This window comes from Calypte anna, chromosome 5A (genome assembly GCF_003957555.1).
Source record: "Calypte anna isolate BGI_N300 chromosome 5A, bCalAnn1_v1.p, whole genome shotgun sequence".
In the NCBI taxonomy this organism is placed as follows: Eukaryota; Metazoa; Chordata; class Aves; order Apodiformes; family Trochilidae; genus Calypte; species Calypte anna.
In genome coordinates this window covers 13,753,166-13,778,489 of record NC_044251.1, presented here as the reverse complement: position 1 = coordinate 13,778,489, position 25,324 = coordinate 13,753,166, and the positions used below count along the sequence as shown (strand labels likewise).

General features: G+C 35.7%; 1 protein-coding gene across 1 annotated transcript in view; it reads right to left on the bottom strand.

Moving 5' to 3' along the window:
• The window catches only part of DPH6 (diphthamine biosynthesis 6), a 184,004-nt gene that overhangs the window by 25,381 nt on the left and 133,299 nt on the right, over window positions 1-25,324 (bottom strand). Inside the window, exon 14 of the mRNA XM_030452574.1 lies at window positions 8,221-8,626. Within this exon, the coding sequence (XP_030308434.1) occupies window positions 8,221-8,626 (406 nt within the window). The remainder of the gene's footprint in view (window positions 1-8,220; window positions 8,627-25,324) is intronic.

Below are 25,324 nucleotides of genomic sequence, written 5' to 3'. Positions count from 1 at the left end.
TCTGTACACATTTTTGCCTACTACTTCTTGCTAACCAATCATATTTTCAGCTTTGGCTTTATAATCCTGCTTGCTTTACTCTGCTTTATATCAATCACATCTCCTTTTCCTGGACCAAAAAGCTTTAGACTGATGCCTCTTGATTTTTACATCTTGTTTTGATGCAGCAAGTTCACTGTGCCTGCCTTCAGATTTTCCTCTTGTATCACGTTTTCCATGACACAGCCTGAGACAGAATTTACATGGTCCACAGGAAGGGATGAATGAAAGTAAAACGAGTAAGAAAAGATGGAAGAGCAGAAAAGACAAAGCAAATGGAATACTATGGAATACAAAGCAAATTTCATCTCCTTATTGAAAATGATCAAACTATGTCTTTGAACTGGGTCAACTGTGCTGAAGTTCTTTCCCAGTGAATTTAATAAAATAATTTAAGCCGATTTCAATAGAGTGGGATTTCATTTCACCTGAAAAGCCAAACTACAGTAGCTAATGATGTTTGGTATTCATCTCGACTTGGTTTTCAGAGCTCAGATTCTTGGTATTTTCTGACACTTGGCCCTGTTTTATGTTTTTGGACATGTTATAGATCAGAGCAAGGACTCCTTTGGATGAATTAGAAACTGCAATTTCTGACTAGAATCATTCTGGTTCACATTGGCCAAGGTCTTGAATCTAATTCCATATCTCCTTCTGACTGGCATGTGATACTCTTCCATCAACCCTTGGACAGCTTTCATTTGTGTGCCAGAAAAATAAACAAGTTTTCCTGTGTTTAGACACTTATATTTAAGTCTCACTCCCTTGCAGAAAGTGTAGTTTGGTTTTTCCTCCTAAATGACATAGTGGGAGGCATTGAAATCTGTGTTACAATGATGAAGATAATTAATTGAGGGTTCCTAGCCAGCTCAGAGCTAAAAATATACCATCTTTTATAGCAGATCTTTAGTATGACATCAATGCACCTTGGAACTGATAGAGTATTTTTAATATAATTACTGTCTTTGAATGAGTATGCTTTAAGTGATGAAAACTTCTGAAATGCTTCTCAGTCTGTCTGCAGTATGTTCATGAAAGTGACACTTAAGAAAGAAGAAAAAGAAAGGTAAAAGAGCCCTGAAAGCACTGTGCTTAGAATAAATCCTGCCTAACACCAAAGAGCAAAATGTTTCAATTCATACTTGCCATAGAAATTTTTTTAAGCAGCATCATATGGTAAACTTACTACAGTATAAGCAATATGGAATTAATTTCTGTAGTGAGGAAGTATTATGCAGCATGTTTCCTAGCAAAATGAAATTTTAATATGCTTATAAGGTTTGCAAAACTCCTCCATAAAGTATCTTCAAACAAGTTAAGCCCAAAATGACAAGGAATAATTTTAATGAAAGCAGTTAAACAGCTGAGTTTTCTGTTTCTAAATTTTTAAGGGATCAAAAGTTTAAGTGCTTTGCATACCATTACAACTGAAAACAATCATAAGAAAAGAAATATTACTTTAGAAGAAAAGTAAAATAAAAAAAGCCTAATCTAAAGATAGAAATCCTGATTATTTCTGTTGCTATTATAATCTGAGTGACCCAAATACTTGATTAAATCACAGCAGGTAAGTTACACTCCATGATATAAAACAAAAGAATTCAAAGCCCATTCTATGTAGTTAAAAAAAAAAAAAAAAGAACAATCAGCTAAATTTGAATATGTTTATCTTCACGTATATAATTGTAGAAAATGCCTTAGGCTGGCCACAATTAGTCATGCTTTTCAAAAAAGTCTGGAAATGACAAAATCCCTTGACAATTGTAAAATGATGAAGTTAAGCCCAGTAGAAGAGCAATCTCAAAACAGATTTGATCTCCAACTGCTTTTTGGAACAAGGCATGCATTTCAATGAACTTTGCCTCTTCAGGGCTCTATTTACCTATTTGGACTATTTTGCTGCCTCTCAACAGCGCCTCATTTTGAGAGTAACTTCGGCTCAGAACTTCAGGAAAATAAAGCTCTGTAATTTTGCCATCTTGTGTTAAACTGCTGGGTCACTTAACCCTCCAGTGCCACAGATGGGAAGCTGCTTCCATAGCATCCATAGCATGGGTACATTGATATGATATAGTTGAGAATAACATAGGTGAGATACTGTTACTTTAGGCTCTATCAGTGGTGTCTACACCTGAGAAAAGGCAAGATCTTACAGAAAAAGAGACTGGAGAAGAAAGAACTGCTAGACAAAGAGCAAATTGTGAGCACTTCAGTACTAAAGAAGAGGGAACACAAGCTCATCATGCCAAAGGTTCATCTAGTCCTGTATTCTGTTTCAAGCAATGGCCCTGAGTAAATATTTAGAATAGGTATCTAGAATGATAAATAGCAAGGGAAGCAGCTATGGTACTATCCTCAGTTCACTTTCAGTCTACAATGGTTTCAAGATCAGCAGACTTCCTAAGTCAGATGTAATTTCACAATTTCACTGGTTTAAACATCACCATACGTGGGGTTTTTTTTGGTTTTTTCCTCCACTTATAAACAGAAAGCAATACTGAGGGATCTGTGCAAACAATGCAGAGTTCTCTACCAATTTAAGTTCTTTCAATCTTTACTGATGTAGAATTGAAGAACTGGTGTGAAATTGTTGCCATGTTATTACTCACAACTACTTCATCAGTTAGTGACTGCAAAAGTGGATTTAAAAAAGACCATCACTTCAAAATTATCAGCACTTGTGTACCTGCTTCATTGTTACTACATAAACAGATCTTAATGATCTGTTTGTCACTCAAGAGAGTGACACTTGTCAAGTCTGTACTCAAGTGAGTAGTTCTCCACACTGCTGAGTAAATTACAATTACCCACACGAGAACCTGTAGGTCTGTGTACAAGTGCTTGGAAGTTGAGATTCCGTTGTCGCCATGGGAAATTGTTTCCCAGTTTATAAGGGCACATCCATCAAGAAATTTAAGTTGAAATAAATTCCCAACATGAATTTAAAGCACATTAGTAAAATCCCACTGTGAATTTAAAGCACACTAGTAAAAGAATATTAATCTATAATGCACGTGGATGTGTTATTAAGAAATGCATCTTGATGTCTTCACTTGATCTTCTCCTTCTCTTAGGTTTACACTACATAATGTATATCTACCAGTAGTGGAAACTGTGTGTTTTGGAAAACATCTGGAAAATGTTTCAATAATGCAGTATTTCAATAAATGGAATGCTTTAAGTCTTAACAGAAAGAAAATCTTTACTTTAAAAGCAGAATGTTGTGCATGGGTCAAGATGTTACAGTGTCAGTGCAATCACTTCTAACTGAGTGCCTCATCACCAGGGCTTCTCATCCAATGGACAAAGAACTCCCATTCCAAATGAGATTTTTTATAGGCCAGTTGAATAATACTCAACCCATATTAGATTTTTTTAAGTAAATAATTTTTAAAACTATAGCATCATTGAAATGTGATAAACATTTCAGCACTAGGAGCCTTTTAGTCTTAAGCGTTACAGAGTAGAGCCACATTTAAAACTAATTATATATTCATTTTAATGCTGCTGCCAGACTGTCTTTCTATTCCTGTTCTCTTATGCCTTTTTATATTCCCACTTGATTTTCTCCATAGTATTAAAAAGGGATTATGTAATGTGATGTTCTGGTGAATGCAGGACCTTTTCTACTCCCTAATAAATATTCAAAAATATTTTGCATACATCCTGTGAACAAGGCTTGTGAAATCATAATGGGATGACTTATGATCATTCATCTTTCCAATACTGAAGTATAATCTAGTCAACTGGATGGTATAGCAAATCGTCCTGACACGTTTAAATCAATGCATATTTAAATGAAAAAAAGAAAGAAATAGTCAAATTTATGTTAAAGACTTCTTAAGGCTTAACAGCATCTTACTAAGTATATATGTCAGCTTAATCTAATCCCCCTACTTCTAACATGTTCTGTGGTCTCAGCACGGTGCCCATAATGCTCTCACATGTTATGAGGGATTGCCTCTGAGAAGTTCACTGTCAGTACTACACTTTGTTCAATAAAATTTTACATCTGGTTTTAGGATGACAGAAAGCTATCTGTCTCAAATTTGCATTACAAACCTTTAGATTCTTTTGACATCAGTAACAACAGCTATGAGAGAGAGTATGTGGATTCCTGGTTCACATCTCACTGTAATAAGTACAAACAAATTTCTCCAGTTTATTTGGATAGTTTTAAATAAATGACACATTTTTTTTGCACCAAAAACCCACTCATCTAATCAGAGAATCATTTGAGAAATTCCATGGCAGTATTTTCTCCTTCCATTCCAATAATTTAAAGTTCTAATCAGAAAAAAGTATCCTTATTTCTCTTCCATGCTTTTGCTGGAGAAGACAATACATAGCATTTCACAGTCTCACATGAATTATTGAAGACTCTTTGCTAATCTTATGACATGATGAAAATCCACTTGAAATCCAGTAGACTGGAACAGTTACCTTCTCAGTCATCCCTCTTGTTTTCTGAGACATAATTTCTGTCTTTTCCTTTGTAGACACTGAAGTGCTTTATAACAAAAATATTAGAAATTGAAAAATTGAAAAAAACCCATCCCCTACAATGTTATCATCTTTCCTCACAGACAATGCATCTGATGGTAGCCAGAGACTCCAAAAGGACAGACCTACCTGTGGACTGTCTAACACATGTTGGAGACCAAGCTTATCAGCACCAGATTATCGCACAGATGGTTGGTAACCAGCACTACCTCAGCTGAATTAATAAATGGCAACTACAAAACTGTTTTTTTCAATATAATTTCTGTTCTGGGAACCACAGCAAGGAAACAATACTTTTTAGAAGTCTCTGTATTGGGTATCCAGTTTTTAAAGTCAAGGTCAGTACATCTCTCCTTTATCCTCTGCCCCAGTAAAATGTTATTCAGTGTTTCAAAGACACATTTCCCAACTATCTGATCAGTAGCATACGTACATTCTGTTATCAGCTAGGCATACTCTGCAACAGGAATTAAGCTTTAGAAGCAGTAGAAATCACCACAGAAACATCCAAATCCTCAAAATATCTTAGGGCAAGTCAGGTATGAGCAAGTTTTCACCATACCAAGACCTCACAAGACACAAACCAGTGCTGTTCCCTCTCGTGACTTGCCACAGGAAGATTCAAGCAGAATGAACTTATTTGAACTTGCCTAAATATATTATACACATTTTAAATTCTATTCAGGTAATGAATTAAACTTATGGGTAATGTAAAACACACCATTTTTTTCTGCTTTGATGCTGAATTGAGATTTAGGAAGAGGGCTGACCAGTTAATGGGCTGCTCTAGATGAAACATGAAGACCACCTCAAGGATCCAGAGGAAAACAGGAACACACTGAGAAAATGGAAGAAGCTGTGGTCATCAAAACTTAAGAGTCTCTAACACCTTGGCCTTGTGCTATAGGTTAAAATATCATAGGATTCAAAAAAAGAAGACCTGCTATTAGTTCTGGCAGATGACATCTGTGAAGCAGGCTAAAGGACACACACATCTGCAGCAGTTCTGCCACTCATAGCTAAAGACTGCCAATAAAACTGAGAAGATAAAACACATTTTATGTCATCTTGCTAATGAACACTGTCTAGGGATACTGAAATGAATGGGAACATCTTAGAGACCTTATACAGTGTTTTTGTAACTGAGAGTTAAATCTATAGGTGTGAGTACATTTTAAAATATGAAAAGTATAATTATAATAAGACTGCAAAGGAGAATCAAGGACACAATTCAGTAATATGCTGTATACTGTGAAAAGCTGAGGAGGCTTTACTGGAGACTAGATGCCTATCAAGGCTCCAAAGATACATATCACTAGAACACTTAAATATGTCCCTGTATAGTAACAATAGATTATACATTAGTCTTCTGATTTTGAATCAGAAAAAGAATATATACATAAAAGCCTTATAGCAGATTGCAACTATCAGTATGACAAACTTGAGCAACTATTTAAATTGATAAATAACTTTCAAACACATTTCATGTTTCTTCTTTCCATTACATGAACTTTCTGGAAATTTTTCCTAAGTGGAATAACGTTATTATTTTAAAACCCTTCATCAATGAATTAGTGCTACTTGTAAATTTAATGTATTCTATATATTCTACCAACTTGCAGGAATGTATTTCTTACCAGTGGGGATAATGATAAAATTGCTATGATGACAGAAATTATTATGACAGTGCAGAGATCTGAACACACCAGAATGAATACATGACAATCACAAATAGTGTTGCTATGTCTATGCCATTGGTAGTATAACAGAAATTAAACTGAATCAAATACTTATGCACATAATTTATACATTATATTGAGCAATATATTTCAAAAAGTGCATGAAATATTTTTGGAAGTATTATTCTATGGCCTGAGAAATACTGGAAAGAGAGCAGGGAAAATAGTAATGTTAATCCCATGCCAGGAACATATTTTATCAGGTTTTCTTTTAGCTCTTAAACAAGATGCAGTAAAAACAACAACATTCTGTCAGACTATATGTTCATTCCTTGCTTCCTGGATTAAATATGCTTATTGTATGCCACATTTTTATAGCTTTCAATTCCTGTGCTTTAAATCTATTAAACAATGTCAAGTTGAATTTTCTTCAAAAACTGCTGCAGGTTAAGAAAAAAAAATAGGACAGTAGACTATTTGAGGGCTAACATTTATGTCAGCTAATTAATATGGATCAGTTGTGGTCTGCAAGGATTTTTAAAGTGCATGCATGTTTGAGATAAATATAGACTAAGGATCTGATTTTCTCTCTTCTCAAATTGGTAACAAGTATGGTCTAACAGTTTTGCAGATAAAAAAAAGCTTTTGTGTACTTGGGTAACATCAGTTGTCCCAAACTGAGCACAGCCCAAAATACAGATGTACAGCATAAGAAATAAATTAGAGTTGCAACATTACATTTGTTGTTCTGTGTTCTCTTTACTTGGTAAGGGAATGAAATTTTGAAAAAAGTAAACATTGACAAAAAACAGTACATTTTTTTTTGGTTAACAAATTCTACTTAGATAAGTTGCTGGAAATGAGCCCATAGTCAAAACTGGTCACCCTTTAACCTAGAGGGTTCAAGGTAATTTTGCTGCTTTAAAACATTGGTATTTCATATTTATTCTCCAAACCAGTAACTGGTAACACAAAAAAAATCTGTTCTTGAACTCCGTTCTAGACTATGACCAAAAACAGGCTACCAAATGGAAAACTGTTCAAAGACTTTAATACAAAAAATTCGTTCTCTCTAGGTATGAATCTGAGGTGGCTGGATGTCTCAGCAAATCTCTTTCACATCATCACAGAATCACTCAGGTTAGACTGAGATGATCTAATCCAACCTCCTACTTAGTCAGGTCAGCTGTGAAATCAGAGCAAGTAATCTAGGGCTTTATCCTGTTTGGACTTCAAATGTTCAAGTTCTATATGGGAAGCATGCCTGGTAACCAGAAAAAGAACAAGCCTATCTCAATAATGGAATCATTTTGGTTAGAAAAATCTTTTAAGATCATCAAGTCCAACTGCTAACCTAATAGTGCCAAGTTCACTACTAAACCATGTCCCTAAAGCACCACATCTATAGAGATCATAAATATCTCCAGGGACTGTGACTCAACAGCCTCTCTGGGCAGCCTGTTCCTGTGCACGACAACCCCTTCAGTGAAGAAATTTTCCTTAATATTTGATCTAAACCTCCCACGGCACAACTTGAAGCCATTTCCTCTTGTTCTATTGCTTGTTGCTTGGGAGAAAAAAACAACACCCACCTTGCTACAACCTCCTTTCAGGTTACACTAGAGAGTGATTAGGTCTTCCCTCAGCCTCCTTTCTCCAGGCTAAACAACCCCAGTTCCCTCAGCTGCTCCTCACAGGACTTGTTCTTCAGACCCTTCACCACTTGGCTGCCTTTCTTTGGCACCTCAATGCCTTTTCCATAGTGAGGGGCCCAAAACTGAATGCAGTATTTGATGTGCAGTCTCACTAGTGCCAAGTACAGGGGGTGATAATTTCCTTGCTGGCCACACTATTTCTGAAACAAGCCAGAATACTATTGATCTTCTTGGTCATCTATCCTTAATAAAGTATCTTCTTCCAGTAAAACCTTAGATATTAGTATACAAAAATTACCTTAAACTTTGTACTAACACCTGGTCTCTGTCATTGTAAGTCTTACCTGTTTGTAGAGTTTCAGCATCAATGACATTCTCCTTGAAGAAAGCTCTAAAAGACAAAGGACTCGCACTGCAGTCTTCTGAAAATTTCTCAACAGCTTGTCTAAACATGTCAACTAAGTCACAAAGGGCTCCATCTAAACCAAGCTGAGAAGTGGAGGGGGAAATCAAGCTCAGTCGTACAGAGATGGATCCACAAGCTGCAGAACTAGACTCCACGGATTCACACTCAATTTGGAAGCCCTCTGACAACATCTTCATTGCAAAATGTTTTCTTTGGAGTGGATCATCAACTACTGCAACAACATGCCATTCAATGGCAGCATCTCTGGGTAGGTGAGATATTACAGCCACAGTAAGCAACCCACACACAGCAGTTACATCATGACACATCTCTGAATCTTCAACCTAAAAGATAAACAAAACATTGTGCATGTTACAGAGATAGTATAAATTCATGTTGCTCATATTCAGCTGGTAGGCTCAAAAAAGTAGGCAGTACAGCTATTTCATGGAGACTGCTCTTTTTCTTGCAGTCTCAAACTACTCCTGTGACTGTACCATTTAAAAAAATGCTGATCATAATGTATCTTGCCCTCATTTTGCAATTAAAACAATGGTTCTTATCAGAAATGGTAGGATTTACTGAAACTAGAGAAATGAGTTAGTAAAAAACATAAAATTTATTTTAAATGCTGGAGGACTAATGATTTAGTTCAGATATTTCAGACAGTCTTGAACAGCAGAATAATCTTGCACAAATGCTCCCGGAAGATAAAATGTGTTTTCTTAATAGCAAAGCTCATTTAGAAAGTATATTTAAATCCTTTTCACATCAACCATCACATATGATTAGCTAATTTGCTAAGCTAATTCTGAATAACAGTTTCTTTTCTTCTGATGATATTAAACAAGTGGGACAGGCTTACTTCTTTGCAAAAATTTTATAAACTGCACTGTGCCATGCTAACAGGGATAGGAAGTGAATGTAATGTTTCAAAATACTGAAACACTCTTCCATGAGACAGAAAAACAAATTGTGAAGCTGTACCCATTTCAACCCAAATATTGCCTCTGTATGCAGTAAATAGCCTAACCTTTGAATCTTAACAAACCTAAGATGAGTTCATAAAAGAATTATCTTGTCTCTGTATTGCTTCTATGTATCTAATCCTTTTACATCTGAATAAAAAGAAACACAAGCTTGAGCTTTAAACCAGGAGCACTACACTGCAGTGGGTTGATTCCAGCCTAAGCACTACACAGCTTCTTGCTGGCTCCTTCCCTCTGCAATGGCACAGGTGAGAAAATTTGTGGATCACAGTAAAGATAGTTTATTAAGTGAAAAAAAAAGGAACAAGAAAGAAGAAAAAAAAGCAAGTGATGCAGTGGCTATTAAAACCTCGCCACTTGCCAAAAGAGACCTGTGAGCAACTGCAACACTCCCAAAGACTTCTTCCCCTTAGTTTTTATGGCTGAATATGATTTTACATGGAATGAAATATTCATTTGATTATTTGGGATCAGCTGTCCCAGCTGTGTAACCCCCATCTTCTTCCTGCCAGGGCATACTGGCAGACAGAGAAGGCCTTGAACCTCTCTAAACACTGCTCAGCAATAGCTGAAACTCCTGGTGCCTTCCCACCACTGCTTTGGTCACAAATCCAAACGAGAGCACCATGCTGGGTGCTATGAAGAAAGCTTACTCCATCCCAGCCAAAATTAGTACACACTTTTAGGTCTGCTATTACCGTATACTTAAATGCACATATACTCATACTATTGCTATATTTACAACATGGACTATTTATGGAAACCACCCCCATTTTGTCATACACATACTCTCAAAAAGTACAAATTCACAGTAACTTATCAGGTCTCTAAACATACTTTTTTTCCCTGAACAACTGTTCAAACAGTTGAATGGTTGAAATGCTTATTCTGGCTAGCTGTTTATATTTTTTTTTCCTTACTTTTTCCTCCTTTTTTATAAAAAGGCAATATATTAAGCATTTTTAATATTTGTGACCTACACCATCTTCTTTGTGTATACAGATAATATTTTTTAAACCAATTTACTTACATAGAAGCATATACCAGTAATATTGTCCATTGCCTGACCTCTGAAAGGAAAAATAATAACAAGCCAAACCTGTAATTTGGCTGAAGTCGATAAGACCATATAACTCACAGTACTTTTAATTCACAAACTCAATTTTCACCCAGTTCCTCCAACTTGAAGAGGAAGAAATAATGACAGGTTACAGGCAATTTATTTCAAAATTCACTCACAAAGTTATTGACAAGCATTTTTCACAAAATATCTCTGATGCTTGACTCTTGTGAGCTGTTCTCTTGAAAAATGCACTTCTGTATTAACGACAGTGGAGTCTAATTCTAAACCAAACATGTAGCAATTGCTTTAGCATTTCTGGTTTTGATATGGGAACAAAAATAGGGATAATTTGTCTCAAATTGCAGTCACCCCAGTCATAATAAAATCTCACTGAGTACTATTTGCTTTCAGTACTTTCATTAGGCTAGCCAGGGCTGTTATTAAGGTACCAACACATAAATGTTATATTAGCACTTAACAGGAGGAGCTCAGTATTCTCCTCTAGGAGATGAATTCTAACCTTGTCAATATAATTCTGCTCTGAGTGCTGTAAAACAGTTTGAAAAGATGAAAAACTGGAGCTTTGTACTGAGAGAAAAAAAAAAGTCATGCTCATTCAAGCTTAAAGGCCACTTTGCTGGCCCAAGGTGCTGAGGTAGTGTTTAGAAAAAAAGGTCTAAAAAAGCTCGCTCAGGTCACATCAAGCACTAAGACAAACTTTCTACTTCCCTGTACTTGTCTTAGGTTGTTAAATCAATTACTCACTATTTCTGCTTGCCTTCAGTTGCCATTTAAAATATGAAGAACTACTTGAAAATTAAGGCCAGGAGAAAGTACATTTCCAAATTTAACAAATGAGAATCATTCTGCATGAAAGAATATTCATAGTGCACCTGTACAGTACCACAGTGCTCATAACCTTTAACTTTTGAGTTTGCACAAAGCACAAATGATGGAGCTACCAGGGAATAATAGGCTTTCAACAACTGCTACAGAATCTTACAGAAATACTTCTAACAATGCTGCTAACAACGACCTCTCCTGACTTATTCCCAGGAAATTGCTGACATTTGTGTTTTACATGGATGCTGCTTTTATGAGTTAGCTTTCAGAAATGTGCAATGGTCTTAAAACAGCTGAATGTCTTTATGATGGCCTGTCTAGTAAGTCAGGATTAATATATAAGGTCTGCTAAGAAATTCTATTAACATAATGCTGGAACAATTTAATGACTATTAGAAGTGAAAATGATAAAAATTAGTTTATGACTAAGTTGCATTTTGAGATTGATTCTGAACTCTCATCAGTGAGATTCAGCACTTCTGGCAGTCAGCTCTGGTATTATGAAGAAAAACCTGGTTTTAGGGTTCTTGCCCTAGCATACTGTTCTATACCTTTCTATGAAGGAGCACAGGTTTTGGGCTAGTTCTACCTCGTCAGTCTTGGGAAAAAAAGAAGGTAGAAGAGTACAGGAGAACACAGAAGAGCATAAAGATTGGCTTGTTAGTCTTCAAATAATTCTTTGGAAGCTCTAAAATTCTTATTATTGAGAGAGAAGAAACAGCTAACACTGTTGAACATATTACTCAAACTCTACAAAGCTTTACAAATTTCATTATGCTGTAGGTATAGCTGTCATCTAAAGGTATTTGCCTTCAAACACTTGTTTTATCAGTATTCAAATAATTTTTGAATTCACAGGAGAAGGTCTGCCTGTTGAAAATTCCCATTTCCACTTCTTAGCTTTTTCAAAGGATTTAACCCTTTGTGAGAACAAACATTACCAGGTAGCTTTGCACAAGGAGAAGTCCAAATGTTATAGGAGAAAATGAGCAGAATGTAAAGGTTTACTGTCTGACGAATGAGATAGCAGAGAGACAGACTCTAAATCTGTGGTACATTTTTACAGTATCTGATTTAAAGAGAGATGGAGAAGGAAGCCAGGTAACATCCTTTCACTCTGAAGGAAACACTCTGAAAAGAGATGACTCTAACAACGTTTTCTTTCAGGAATGGATGTAAACTGGATTGCCTCAGATGATTGCCTCAAGCTGTCACACTAGGACTGGATTTTGATTCTAGCATGTTATGAAGTGGAAGATCCCCAAAACTTTGAAAAAGACTTGATGTGCCTAGTGATTTAGCTCTAATTGAATCTCATGTTAGACTGTCCTCACAACATGATTCATAATATCTTCCCTCAGCCAACAGGATCATCTGCTACTCAATTTATCAAAGGTGGGAAAGATGGAGTTCCAGATAGTTTAGAAAAGGAGGCCAAAAAGAAGCTTTTTCTCAATACATGCATTGTATGATAGGATGTAAGGGTTGTAAACTCATGCAGAGTGTTGTTTGACAAGAGCAAGCCTTCAAAAAGAATTTTCCAAAGTAATGGCATATTTCTTAATTAAAAATAATAAAAAAAATCAAAGGCAGACCTATTAAGTCCAATGAAAACACAGGAATAATAACTATCAGACAGACTTACAGTTAAAAAGTAAATTTTATAAAAATTAACTATTTTGTTTTATTGAAAAAAGTTAATATGTCAGCAATTAACATTTACTGTACAAATTTGTTTATTTTTACTCTCCTCCTTTTGTTCCAAATGAGAAATATTCTTTTTGTTGCATGAATAAGGACTAAGGCCTATTTACCTCACAGCTGAATATGGAATCAGGCTATAAGAGACAGAGATGAATGCATAATTGCTATTTTTACAAAGAATTGACTTGAAGAACAAAAAGAAAGATACTGTGATGTTACTTTTAGAAGCTGAGTTTATGAAAACCTTCTATGGTATGCATTATTACACCATTACAGTGGCAAGATCAATGTGCCTTTAAATAATACATTTAAAATTTCTTTTACACTGCCTGCACTACACAGACTGCATCAAACTCCTGAGATCCAGTTTAAGCTTTGCTAGAGTCTCTCACAATAGGTTTATGACTTTAAAAAATAAAGATTCCACCAGGAAAACTGCATAAGAACAAAATGTTAGTTCCTGAAGAAAGTAGGAGAGAAGCAATCCTTCTCAAAATCCTAGTTTGTCTAATAAATAGGCCACATGCATTCCTGGTATAAGATGTCTGAATTCAAAGATGAATACCACAGTGTTTTATAATAATAAAATTGTTAAGAATATTTTTCTGCAAAGCTTACAAAAATAAGGAAGTCTAACGCTTAGTATTCCTCCTTCTGATCCACAGTGTGTTGGGCAAAGCTGACAGGAGTTCAGTCACCACTTTGTCATGTACAAACTATTTTGTACAATCTCAGCTAAAACTAAACCTGTATTTACTTGGTGTTAATGAATAATAATAAAAAAATAATAATAAAAAAATCTGTAGAAAACAAGGTGGTTCTTTATTTTTTGTGTCAGCATCTGATAGCAGGTTTTGCAGAATCATTTCCGTGCAGTATTTAACTTGAAAAAACACAAACATGAAAAAATGGAAGAAGACACAGGGGAAGAAATATGGGAATAAAATTCAGAAACAGTTCTAAGTGTACTTTTAATCAGTTTTTGTAATTCAAATTGATTTCAAACTAATGTTACCTCTTATTAATAATGATTCTAATTCCACATGCTGACATTTCGGGGAAAAAATCCAAATTAAATTTTCTTCATAATTCTGAAAAGTTCTGCATGCAGATATGGTAGTGATGTAAAATTAATTTGTTAGATATGAAATGCAAATAATACACCAAGCACAACAGCTTAACTTTTCCCAGAGAGACATTTTACAGGTTAGTAAAATGAGCATACCTCAGCTTATACTAGTGAGAGTATAAGAAATCTGAAATCTACACAACATATTGATGGCTATTATTAGGATTTCTCAAGGTGATGGGCTAAAATCTTATAGTACTCAACCAATTATGTCAGAGAAACTAACACAAGAATTAATTAACACCATTCCTAGGGCAAAAATCCTACAATAAAACTAGCATAAATCTGATTTTGTAAGTTGAAACAGCTTTTTGGTGCATAAAGGCTATTTTTAAACCTTTGCAGAGTTAAAACTTTCATGAGGAATGGCCTCTGAATAGTACTACTGTAGGCAAATGTAAGCATTATATTAAAAAGATAAGCGAGTATGGAAACTCATGAAAACAGAAAGAGTTCACAAAAAATCAGATCAATAACTATACATCATCTATAACATCTTTCTCAAACAGAATAATTTAGCAACTTGCTATTCTGTCTTTTACCACGATTGTCAACGAGGCCAAGAACTGGCACGAATTTTCGTCATTTCTGTGTGATAGACAAAAGGGCTCAGCTGAAATTAGACACAACCTTACAAGCTCTCTTTTGATTATATTTAGTACATAAGGATATCATTTGCTTGTTAATTTTGTTTCTGTTTTCTATTGTTGTTATCTCTGTGTTTTCATCCTTTCATTTCAGAAAATGAGAAGCTCTGTGACACGATCAAAATAAGAGCAATTAGGATCTCATTTCCATGAACAGTCATCTGAACAGTCTCTAGAACAAATAAACAACAGAAAACCTGAAGACTGCATGCAAAGTCTGTAATAATTAGGCTAATACCTTTGCTTTCTGGACTTACCAACCTCATAATGTCCTCAAAAAGCAAACTTAAATAATTATAATACATTGAAAGAAAAATAGAAAATGCAAACTGGCCTTCTGAAAGACAAAGACTACATGCACAGTAATAGAGAATCCTCTATTTAAGCCTAAGACTTCAATTTTTGATTGATTTATCAGGTAAGTATCACAATCTTGTTCTATCTCATTATCTAAAAGCACAGTCTCAACAGTCCCATGGATTCAGAGTTTTCAACTACCCACTGAGTTTTGCACATTTCAGTCTCTTCAAAATACATTTCATAATTGTATGTGATGATTATGCCATCATCAGAGGAAAATAAAGATTTTGAAATGCTAGATAATCAATTATGGGAAGAATGTGATAATATCAAATGGAAAATATAAACTAACATTTCCCCCACATTTTTAGATGGTTATATACCTCAGCTATCGCACTTACTATTCAGAGGAAAGCATGTTCAAAGGACTGCAATAAATATGTCTAGACTCAGAATCTGGGAAGTGCATGACTGCCAGCATGGCTGTGCAGGGTGTGTAATGTCTCCAATTCAGAATTAGACCATTGATATTACCTTTAAAAATGGATATGACTGCTTGAAGATTTTCCCTGTTACTTGGCCCTTAATCACTCCCACCGATACATGAGACAAATTAAATCTAATTTTTGTTTATTCTGGTTAGTTTGAGGGTTTTTGGGGGGGGCTGGTGTTTTTGGAGGTTTTGTTTTCTGAAGGAAGATGTCTTCAGCAGAACATTTCAGAAAGCAAGTGTTCTGACACCATATGAATACCTGTATTTTTTTTCAATAAGTCAAAAGGGCTAAAAAGTGATTTTCACTTTTGTTAAGTGCATGCAAGCCTTTGGTTGTCTGGTTTATTCTGCTGAAGCAGTCATGCTCCCATGTGTACTTACCAACCTGATAAACACCATTCCTACTTCATGGGAAGCTCAGCCTCTTGGTTCTCATCATGTGGCACACAGTATTTTAAACTTTTAAGGCCTGATGTATTTTAGTCCAAGTATACTCACAGGGCTCAAAATAGGAATTTCTGGGTAAAATCTAATGGTCTGTGATATACAGGTCAGACTAAATGATCTGATGGTGCCTTCTGGCTCCACAAGTTACTGAAGCTATAAAATCTGTTTTACTTACACTCAGTCTTTCTTCTGGTGCTGCAGTGCCTGAACTCTAAAAACCCACTCTGAGAAGGCATCCATGCATCTCACTCATTACAGCTTTTAATATCCCTTGCTGATAGTTTTACATTTTTTAACAGCCTTGCCTGTTGTGCTCCCTTTTATGTGTTCTCATAGTTACAGGTATAATTTCAGAAGCAAAATATCATAACAATAAGCATAATAAAAATGAAACAGGTTAAAGCTTATTAGCAGTAGGGAGCAGATGCAGCAAAATTCTTCCAGTTCCCCTACATTTCCTCCCCAGCAGGGACTTTCTGTCAAGCTGTGAGTTGGTTCTACACAATAATGCTGGCTGCTGCTACTGCATTTGCACCTTCCTCTACCTCACTATTGTAATAAAAATTCACTTTGATTTTGGGTTTCTTCCCACGTAATAATAATATCTAAAGCAGTTCCTGCAGAGCTAAATGTAAATTCAAGTACTGCATGCTGGATGCTCCAAAGAGCATGTAAATGTTGAATTGGTAAGAAAATAATTACATATAGAAAAGCTGTTTTATTTGCTTTAAAAATATTAACTTTCTTTCAACTAACTAAAGGTTCCTGAGCCGAGAGATAACCAGTTAATGACTGAAGTTAAGATTCCTTAAACCCTCTCTCAAACATACATCATTCAATATATGAGTTACAATGTGGAAAAAACTATTTAAGGAACAAAGTCATAAATTGATAGCAATATAAACTGAAAGCAAATGAAGTCTGCCACATGAAACATGATCACAGACTGTCACTCTGAGGGTTTTATTCATGCATAGTGTCAAAAATAAGCACTTAGGAAGGAAGAGTTAAACTGAATCAAGGATGTTCAAGATGGGAGATTCCACTAGAAAATCATTTGAGAGTGTGTACCCAAATGGGACAGAAAACGAGGAAAGTTAATGGTCAAAACCTACTTTGTGGGCATTAAGGATAACTGATTCTGTGATTTAGAATTTACATTTCAGATACTGATTGCGAAGACTCTCAAAGTCTACTTTCAATCTGAACTTTGACCTTGAGTTCTGGAATTGATTTTCAAACAAACAGCTTTTGCCTCACGTATTCTGATGATCACCTGTTCATCTGTACACATACAGAACCATTAGCTACTGTCTATAAACCTGTAATTAAATTTTGGAATAATCAAGGAAGAAAACTGACATGCTGCTGGAGGCAGAAGAAAAATGATTTGAAATTTCCATTGGCACTATCAAACTTCCATTAATTGCAAGCTGTCCCTCATTGAGACACACACTTTTATTTATAATCTGATATACAGATGTGCAATCAAAAAGATTTTCTATGTGTAATTTTTTAGTAAACAAAGATTTTTAGTGGAAAACACAAATATTTGAATTCCTTCACCTTAGGCATATGAATATTTTAGGGGCAAATGTTTGGGTTTTTTCAGCAGGTTGGTTACTTTCAGTTTTCAATATGGTCTAACTGCAAAACAAGATCAATTAACAGGACTATTAGTACTGCACATATTTTATTTTAAGTCAAGCCATTCCTACTGGTCAATACTGTCTTACATACAGCTTGAAACTTGGATTCTGCAGGACAGGTTTTCCCTCAGTTCAGTGTTACAGTAACCAAACTCAGGTGATGCAGTTCAATTTCCCACAGTGTACCCTGGGGGGCTGCCCACAGCTAGCAGGTATCTTCCCTGAGTCCTTTGCTCTAGATCCCCCCAAAGTGGGATAAGAGAAAGACTCAGGATGAGAAAAGTGAGGAAAAAAATTTAGAGGTTGAGATAAAGAAAGTTTAACAACAAAAGGAAAGAGCAAAAAATAAAGGCAATCACTCACTACCTTCCAACAGCAGACCGATGCCCAGCCAATCTCTGAGCAATGACGACTTCAGAAAAAACCCACCCTTGCTCCAGTTTTTATTGTCCAGCATGAATTTATATGGTATAAAGTGTCTCTCTGGTCCACTCAGGTCAGCTGTCTCAGCTGCCCCCCCTCCCAGCTGCTTGCCAAGCCCCAGCCTGCTGTTTGCTGAGTGTGGGCAAAGTCGTAAAAAGAAAGGACCTTTGATCCCATATAATGGGGATCTTAACTCTTTTATTCCTAATGGCATTTAAGTCCTTGTAGAGAAGATTAGAATGGAATTTTCAATAAACAGAGTTTAAGTGATATGTATTAATATATATCCTTGTTAGAAGTTCTTATAGAAGGAAAAAAAAATATAGTCAGGGTTATGTATGTAATGTATATTTAACTATATGCATATATATGAGAAGGAAGGGAAATAGAAAAATGTGTACACCTATACACCTTCCCCATGGAATTCTCTGAACCATGCACAGAGACTATGAGACTGAATTCCTGAGCAGATACCCAGAACTCTATGCAAACATTCATTTGACAAATTCTGACAAAGCTTTACCAAAATTACTGACTTAATTAGAAATGACTGACAATTAGTATTTTCACCAGTTAACACTTACATTTTCCTCTTTTAGACTCACTTGCACCTTTGTTGAGATATCTATAGAAGTAACTACTTTGTCAGCTACAGGAGTTTGCCAGGATGTTTCCACAAAGGTGCAAGATGCATAAAGTTCTGCAAATTATTACACTGAATAATGCCCAAAAGAAAAGTAAGATTTCAAGTGTCACCAGCTGTATTCATTGCGTTACAAAGAAAGATTGACAAGAACTAAACTCATGCATCAGATCAGCTGGAAGCATTTTAATTTTTCATCCATTAAGTTGAATAAATACAGAGAGGAAGCTGAAAGTGATTTTTTTTACTGCTGAGCTGACATGCATGTTGCTGGGTATTGGCCAGGTAGCACTGATCATTTTCAACATGCAAAATGTAAAGGGGTTTCAAAATAATGCTAGCTTACTTTGACACTGTCTTAAGTATTTTTTTGAAAGTGGAATAAAGGAAAGGATAACTGATTACTGGTTTACTTTGATTTTTATGGTGCTCACACTGAAAAGACAAGTTAAAATACCCTCCGTGGAAAAGACCAATATCTAGAATATCTACTTAGTGCTTAACATCAAGCTGCCCCTTGGAAGCACTGACTCGGAAGGCACATGATGATTAACTTGCTACCTGGTTTTAAGAAGGGCCAATTGTTCATAAAGCTATCTATGTAGGCTGGGGTAATAATCTGCCTCTTCTTTCAGTCCTGATCAGCAGGTTTAATTAATTCAAAGGAGAACAGCAACAAAAATCCCCTCTGAAGCTGATGATTTTCCTGAAATTCTCCCCTTCACCATGGGGATTTAAAGTGCCCTACATGTAATTAGGACTACAGAATAATAGAGAAGTTTTCTGAATGAAAGTAGGACCTTGATCACATTTCAACTACCATGGCAATTGCCCCTCTACAAAGAGGGAGAGACTGTCAACAGGTACCAGCCCCAGGACTGAAATCTTCTTAATGGCTTTCACAGTCATCACACACAAGACTTTTGACCAGAGGTTCTGGCCTAAGCAAGCAGTGGATGCATATTTGCCCTCTTGCTTAGCACAAAAGTGACAGGCTCAAAACAGAATTAATATTTTCAGCACAAGAGATGAAGAATCACTCAGAAAAACTCTTATAAGGGAAGTGCTGCAGGGGAAAATCAGTCAGCTTGGGTGAACTAGGCTGTTTACCACCCTGAATAACTTGACATGCATTTCTTCACTGTGTCTAACTGAAAAACAATGTTCAAATGCATGTATATATTACCTGTAAATGGCAAATAAACTACTGTAAATCCGTTCATGGAAATCAGAGTTATGCTGACTTATATCAGATGAGGCTTTATACAAGAAATGTTTTCCTTTCTTATTTTCTATTCTTCATATGTCATGTTTACATTCTACAAGTTAAATTAATGTTTACTTTTTTGAACACTATGCAATGATACTATTTTATGTATACACATAGATTGAATTTCTGATAATGGCTTTAGTTAAAAACATGTAGACAGCTTCATTGTTCTTTTAATTGACTGTATTCCTTTTTAGCATTAATTAAGAATCCATTAATGTTGCAAACAGAATATAATATTCTTCCTTTAACAAAAGAAAAGTGAGAGTGAAAGTGGCAACTCTTTCACTTCCCATTGTGGCCAGTGGCAAAAGGCAGAATATCTTTAAGGACCTCCTGAGTTCCACTATCTGCATTTGACCTGTGTTAAATATTCTCATTACAGTTGCTTCAAGTGAATACAAAAGCTTTGTTAATCTGAACACAGGGGAAATGAAATACACTAAGCACAAGATGAAAGACCCACTACCACTGTGCTATTTGAATGCACCGAGTGTTCTAAACATGGGCCATAAAAGAAGCCTGGTTTAATACACCAAACTGTAGAACATTCAAAATAACATCTAGTAGCAAAATAAATGTTGTAAACCTGATGAGAAGCAAAAAAGGAAACAGAAACATGTATTTTTTTCCTATTGAATTTTTGATAGGCATAGGTACTGTCTTGTGGCAATGTTTTTCAAAAATATTTAATTTTATGCTGGTATATTACTAACTATATTAATTAACCTATGCAAGATTTTACTGCAGAGCAAATGTAGTAGGGCTCTAACCTACCATTTATATGTTTATAATATTCATTTACTACTGCTTTTCATATTTAAATATCCTGTTCAGGAAATTGATAAAAGAAGGAGACAAATTAGTATTATCTATACTACTGTCTACAGCACAAAGATTTACAAGGCTATTTGGAAACCTAACAATTGTATTAAACACAGATATTACCTAATACAGAATATATACAAAACCCATGTACCTGAATAGTAAAGACTTTTAAGCATCTTTTTAGGAGAGCAATAAAGTACAAATCCTCTCAAGCAAATCTGTTGTTTGTTTGTTTTTTCATATTCCTTTAAAGTTTTATGGTAAATTTTTCCATAGGTAAAGATGTTCTTAAATCTCTGTCATGAAGACAAACCTTTGGCTGCCACTATTTGAACATAAGCTACTCCTGTTCTACCTAGGAAAAAGGAAGAGAATGTATGACTTTTACTTAAATTCATGACAGCCTGAATACTTCTAATACTCCAGACATATCTGAACAGAGTGCTGTGTTACAGATGCATGATGACATTTTAAATGACTGCTGTGAAAACAATCATTAGTCCAGAAAATGACTGCATGTAGCTAGACAGTTTCTAGTTCAGGAATTAACTTTTTTTATAACTTGGGACCTCTTGCATTATTTGAAAGGCAAAGTGGAAAGACACAGGCTAGCACCACTGGGTTTTAGGAGTGTAGCTTACTACAGGGGCTCCCTAAAACGGGCCCAGTGCCCCTAAATGGCATCCTAGTTCAGGCTTATTTACATCTTTTGACACCTAAAAAGTTTGCAAATCTGGCCCAAAAGATTTCAATTTAGACACTTAAATTTGGCATCAAGTTACCCAAGTGCTGGAATAAGCAAGAAACCCATTCACAATATATAGCAGATAAAACACTGCAAGTTTTTTTTCCCATCACTTCTGCTTCACAAGCTATTAAGACACACGTTGTCAACAACCTGACTGGCATTCCTGACAGAATCAAAGTCAGCTGTAGCACTCTGCTGGAGTTGCAACAACCATGGCATCACAGCCACTCATTCTGAATGCTTTCCATTAAAAAAAAAACCACAACTTCTGTTGGAAGGTGGGCTGGAGAACTTTTAAAGTTTGTAGTACATTTGCTCAGGAATTTATTGGAGGGAGAGGACTTAGACAACTAATACCAAATGCAAGCTGTGTTATAAAAGCCAAAAGAAACATATTTTTTCATGTCATAACAAGTATTCCACAGGGTACATTTTTCACTACTGAAGACAGAAAATAGAGTGGAAGCTGCCCAATAGAATAACTTGGAGTGGAATTGATCTACAGCAGCACCATTGAAAGAAAAAAGCAGGATATACAAAATGAATTGCTGATACAAAGATATAAGATGATATTCTTGAGGTTACCAATACATTTTGCAATTACTTAAATATTATCTTTCTCTGCCACCCTCCCTTCTATTCTTAACAATATACATTGTTTTCACTGTTGCATCCATCTTGTCAAAACCTCCCTCCACCAACATTTTGGGTTCACTTACAGAGTCACTCCTAAACTTTGTGTTGGTAACAAAACATTGTGTATAAGATTTTCTAAATAATTTCCCTATATATTTTTCATTTTAGAACAGAAATCAGAGCTAATGTTTCAGCTAGTTCTGCAAAATTTGCTTCAGAGTTTTGTGCATGCCATCAAATCAAAATAAGAACTGAAACTCTCTTTTTATCATTCAGTCATGTTCATCACGAGTTGTTTTTTGAAAGCAGCAAATGGCCTTTAGGTTTTCCTGAGAAAAACTTAATGTGCTCTTAACTAACAGAAAGAAATTAATTAATAGTACTTTGTCGTGGAATATACATTTGAATAGCAACAGCCCAAGCTAGCATCTATTACATAGTTCATAAAAATTGATATATTTTACTGGCCTAGCTATACTAAATCTTGCTGGGAATTAGCAAGATGTAAAAAGGATAAGACAAAACAGTTAAACAAGCTGGAATGCCTGAAATCTTGAGACAGTAAAGCATGTTTCTTATTTATATTGCTGAGAATAACAAAAGAAAGCAAAAAGCATGCATTCAGAGTAGGGGGGAAAAAAAAGAGATCATATTCTTGTCCACCTGAGTTACCCTAGTGAAGTCTCACATCCAGACAGAAGCACAATGCTCCACCACTTGGAAGTACCACGTGGATGGTTCTGCATCAAAAGCCCATGGGGAGGGGAAAAGGAAGGCAGGGGGTGGACTCAGCTCCCACCTCAGTGCAGTGGGAATGGTGTCTAAGCTGCACAGCTCAACTCCTACTGAATAAAGTGTGTGCACAAAGTAAATTAATAAATTTTTGCAGCCACAGTCACTGTTATATCATTATACAATAATTATTTGGAATATTTCCATCTATCAATAATGCCATCTGTCCCATCCAATACAAATGGACTACAACCCATCTGGCTTATTTTTTTCTATTGATTACTCTGCTGAATGAGTTAGCAAAACTGCTTATAAAATCATCATATTACATGACACTGTCACTAAAAGATGGGAAGTAATGAAAAACACAAGATGAGACTTAATTGGAAAAACTGTCAGTTCTTCTTCCAAAAAGTTTTAGCAATGCTATAAGGCTTTTTTTTTTTTCTTTAGGCTACTTGAGAAAAAAAAAGAGCACCAACTAATACCAAGAAAAAACAACAAAAACAAACAAAAAACCCACCACAAAATCCCCAAAACTGTAAATGCAAACTACTGGATTAGGCAGAAACTATTCTATCACACAAATGTCACTGTTTCTGACTAGGTATGTTAGAGAAGCTCCCTAAATGTATCTCCTGAAGAGTGTCAGAATGTCCAAAGTATTCTTTGAAACTGTGTAACCAATGTAACTTAAAACTGAGGTGAAGGGAAGCTGCTGTTGACAGGCATTTGTACATTTTAATTCAAATTTTTAGTCTTTGATTCATTGCTTGCATAATTACTTTCATGCCATTTCTGCAGCCCTTAACAACTGCTTCCCTTAATCATAATTTAATTTCTCCAGCAACCACTACTTACCAGCAATGCAGCCTTATCCATCCACAAACTTAAATGCTTACCTTGGTTACCTAACTTAGTTAGTTCCTACAATACGCTTTAATTTATAACAAAGAGAATATCTCAAAATGCTCATCCAGACACCTTTTCACTAGCCCAGTGAACACATTCTTGGTTGGTTTTATTTTTTCTATCTTTTGTTTGGTTGATTTTTTTGTGTGTTTGAGTAAGATCTGAGTGTGGGGGCAGTGCTCAGGGTTACACTGGAGGTGTGGGGCAGCAGGGAATGATACTGGGACCATACTGAGCTGCCACCTGGAATGAGGGAAATCAGGAGAGCAGAGGAAATGAGTTGTGTTGGAAACAAGGAATGATGCTGCAGTAAGTAAGGGGCCAGAGGCTGGATGACTGAAACAATTTCAAGGTTGCTAGGACTCCAGCCTGCTTACTGCTACGATTTCTTCCCTCTTTTACAGTCCCCTCCCACCCTTGATGCTCACCAGAGCCACTCCTCTGGTTATCAGTGAAATAATTTGGTTATTTTGAAACATACTCAATTTATCTTCGTCTTCATAATTCAAGAAGCTCCTAAAAGGCAGTTGTCAGTTCCAATAATATGAGAAGTCCTCTCAGGTTCAGGTAAGTACTTTTACCCTATGACCTTATCTCAAAGGAAGCCCAATCCTGTGCCCACATCCTGCTAGAAGTAAACCTTTTGTGTTACATAAACACATTCAGAGAACAACCCTCACACTTCTCTTTAAATCACACTCTGTCAAGTCCAATTTATTTGTGTCCTAAACAATTTGTACAATCCCTTTTGTGCTTTACAGACTACTGACATCAAATATGTAGAATGAGTCAACTGGGGTTGCTGAGCAATGTTATTTATGTAGAGGATATTTACCAGACATCATGAGAATGCTAACAACCTTTGGTGCTCTGAAAAAAAACTTCTGGCAATTATAATACATATGATTTAGGCACTGACTTAAATACAAAATACCTCAATCTCAGTATACTATCATTTTGCTATGAAATCTAGTGCATTCAACAAATAGAAATGTAGAGTCTAAAATTCATCTTTAAAACATAATTAGTTCTATGTTTTATAACACCTAGTTTACAAGAAACAAATTCTGAGCTGCCTTGTTTGGTTTTTTTTTGCATAAACTCCTTTTTCCATGGATGACAGAAACAGAACAATTTCAAATGAGACACCATGTGTTCTTATTAAGTAATCTGTAGGTTCCTATTGATTTAGGCCTTTGGCTGCTGCTTGAAATACAGTTCAAGAATAATGAAGTACTTTACGTTTGGCTGAATTAGTTTAATTGCAGAAAACAGACCATTATTTCATGTCAAGGTATCTGATAGAACTGCCTGCAGTATTGGGATACCAAAATCTAAACAAAACCACACAAGTAAGAAATATTCTACTTAAAGCCTCATAGTAAAACTACTGTGTTCTGGCTTCCAGACACAAAAGTACTATCTTACAGCATCCAGCAGGCTGCTCCAAAGAAAATTTTAAGAGATGTAAAAACCACATTTCCTGTTTGCTCCAGATCTCTGGAGTAAGTAAGGGAGAAGTACAACTGTTGTACAACTTGTTAGTAATTTTACACAGTTCTTCCAAATGTCAAACTTTACTGTTT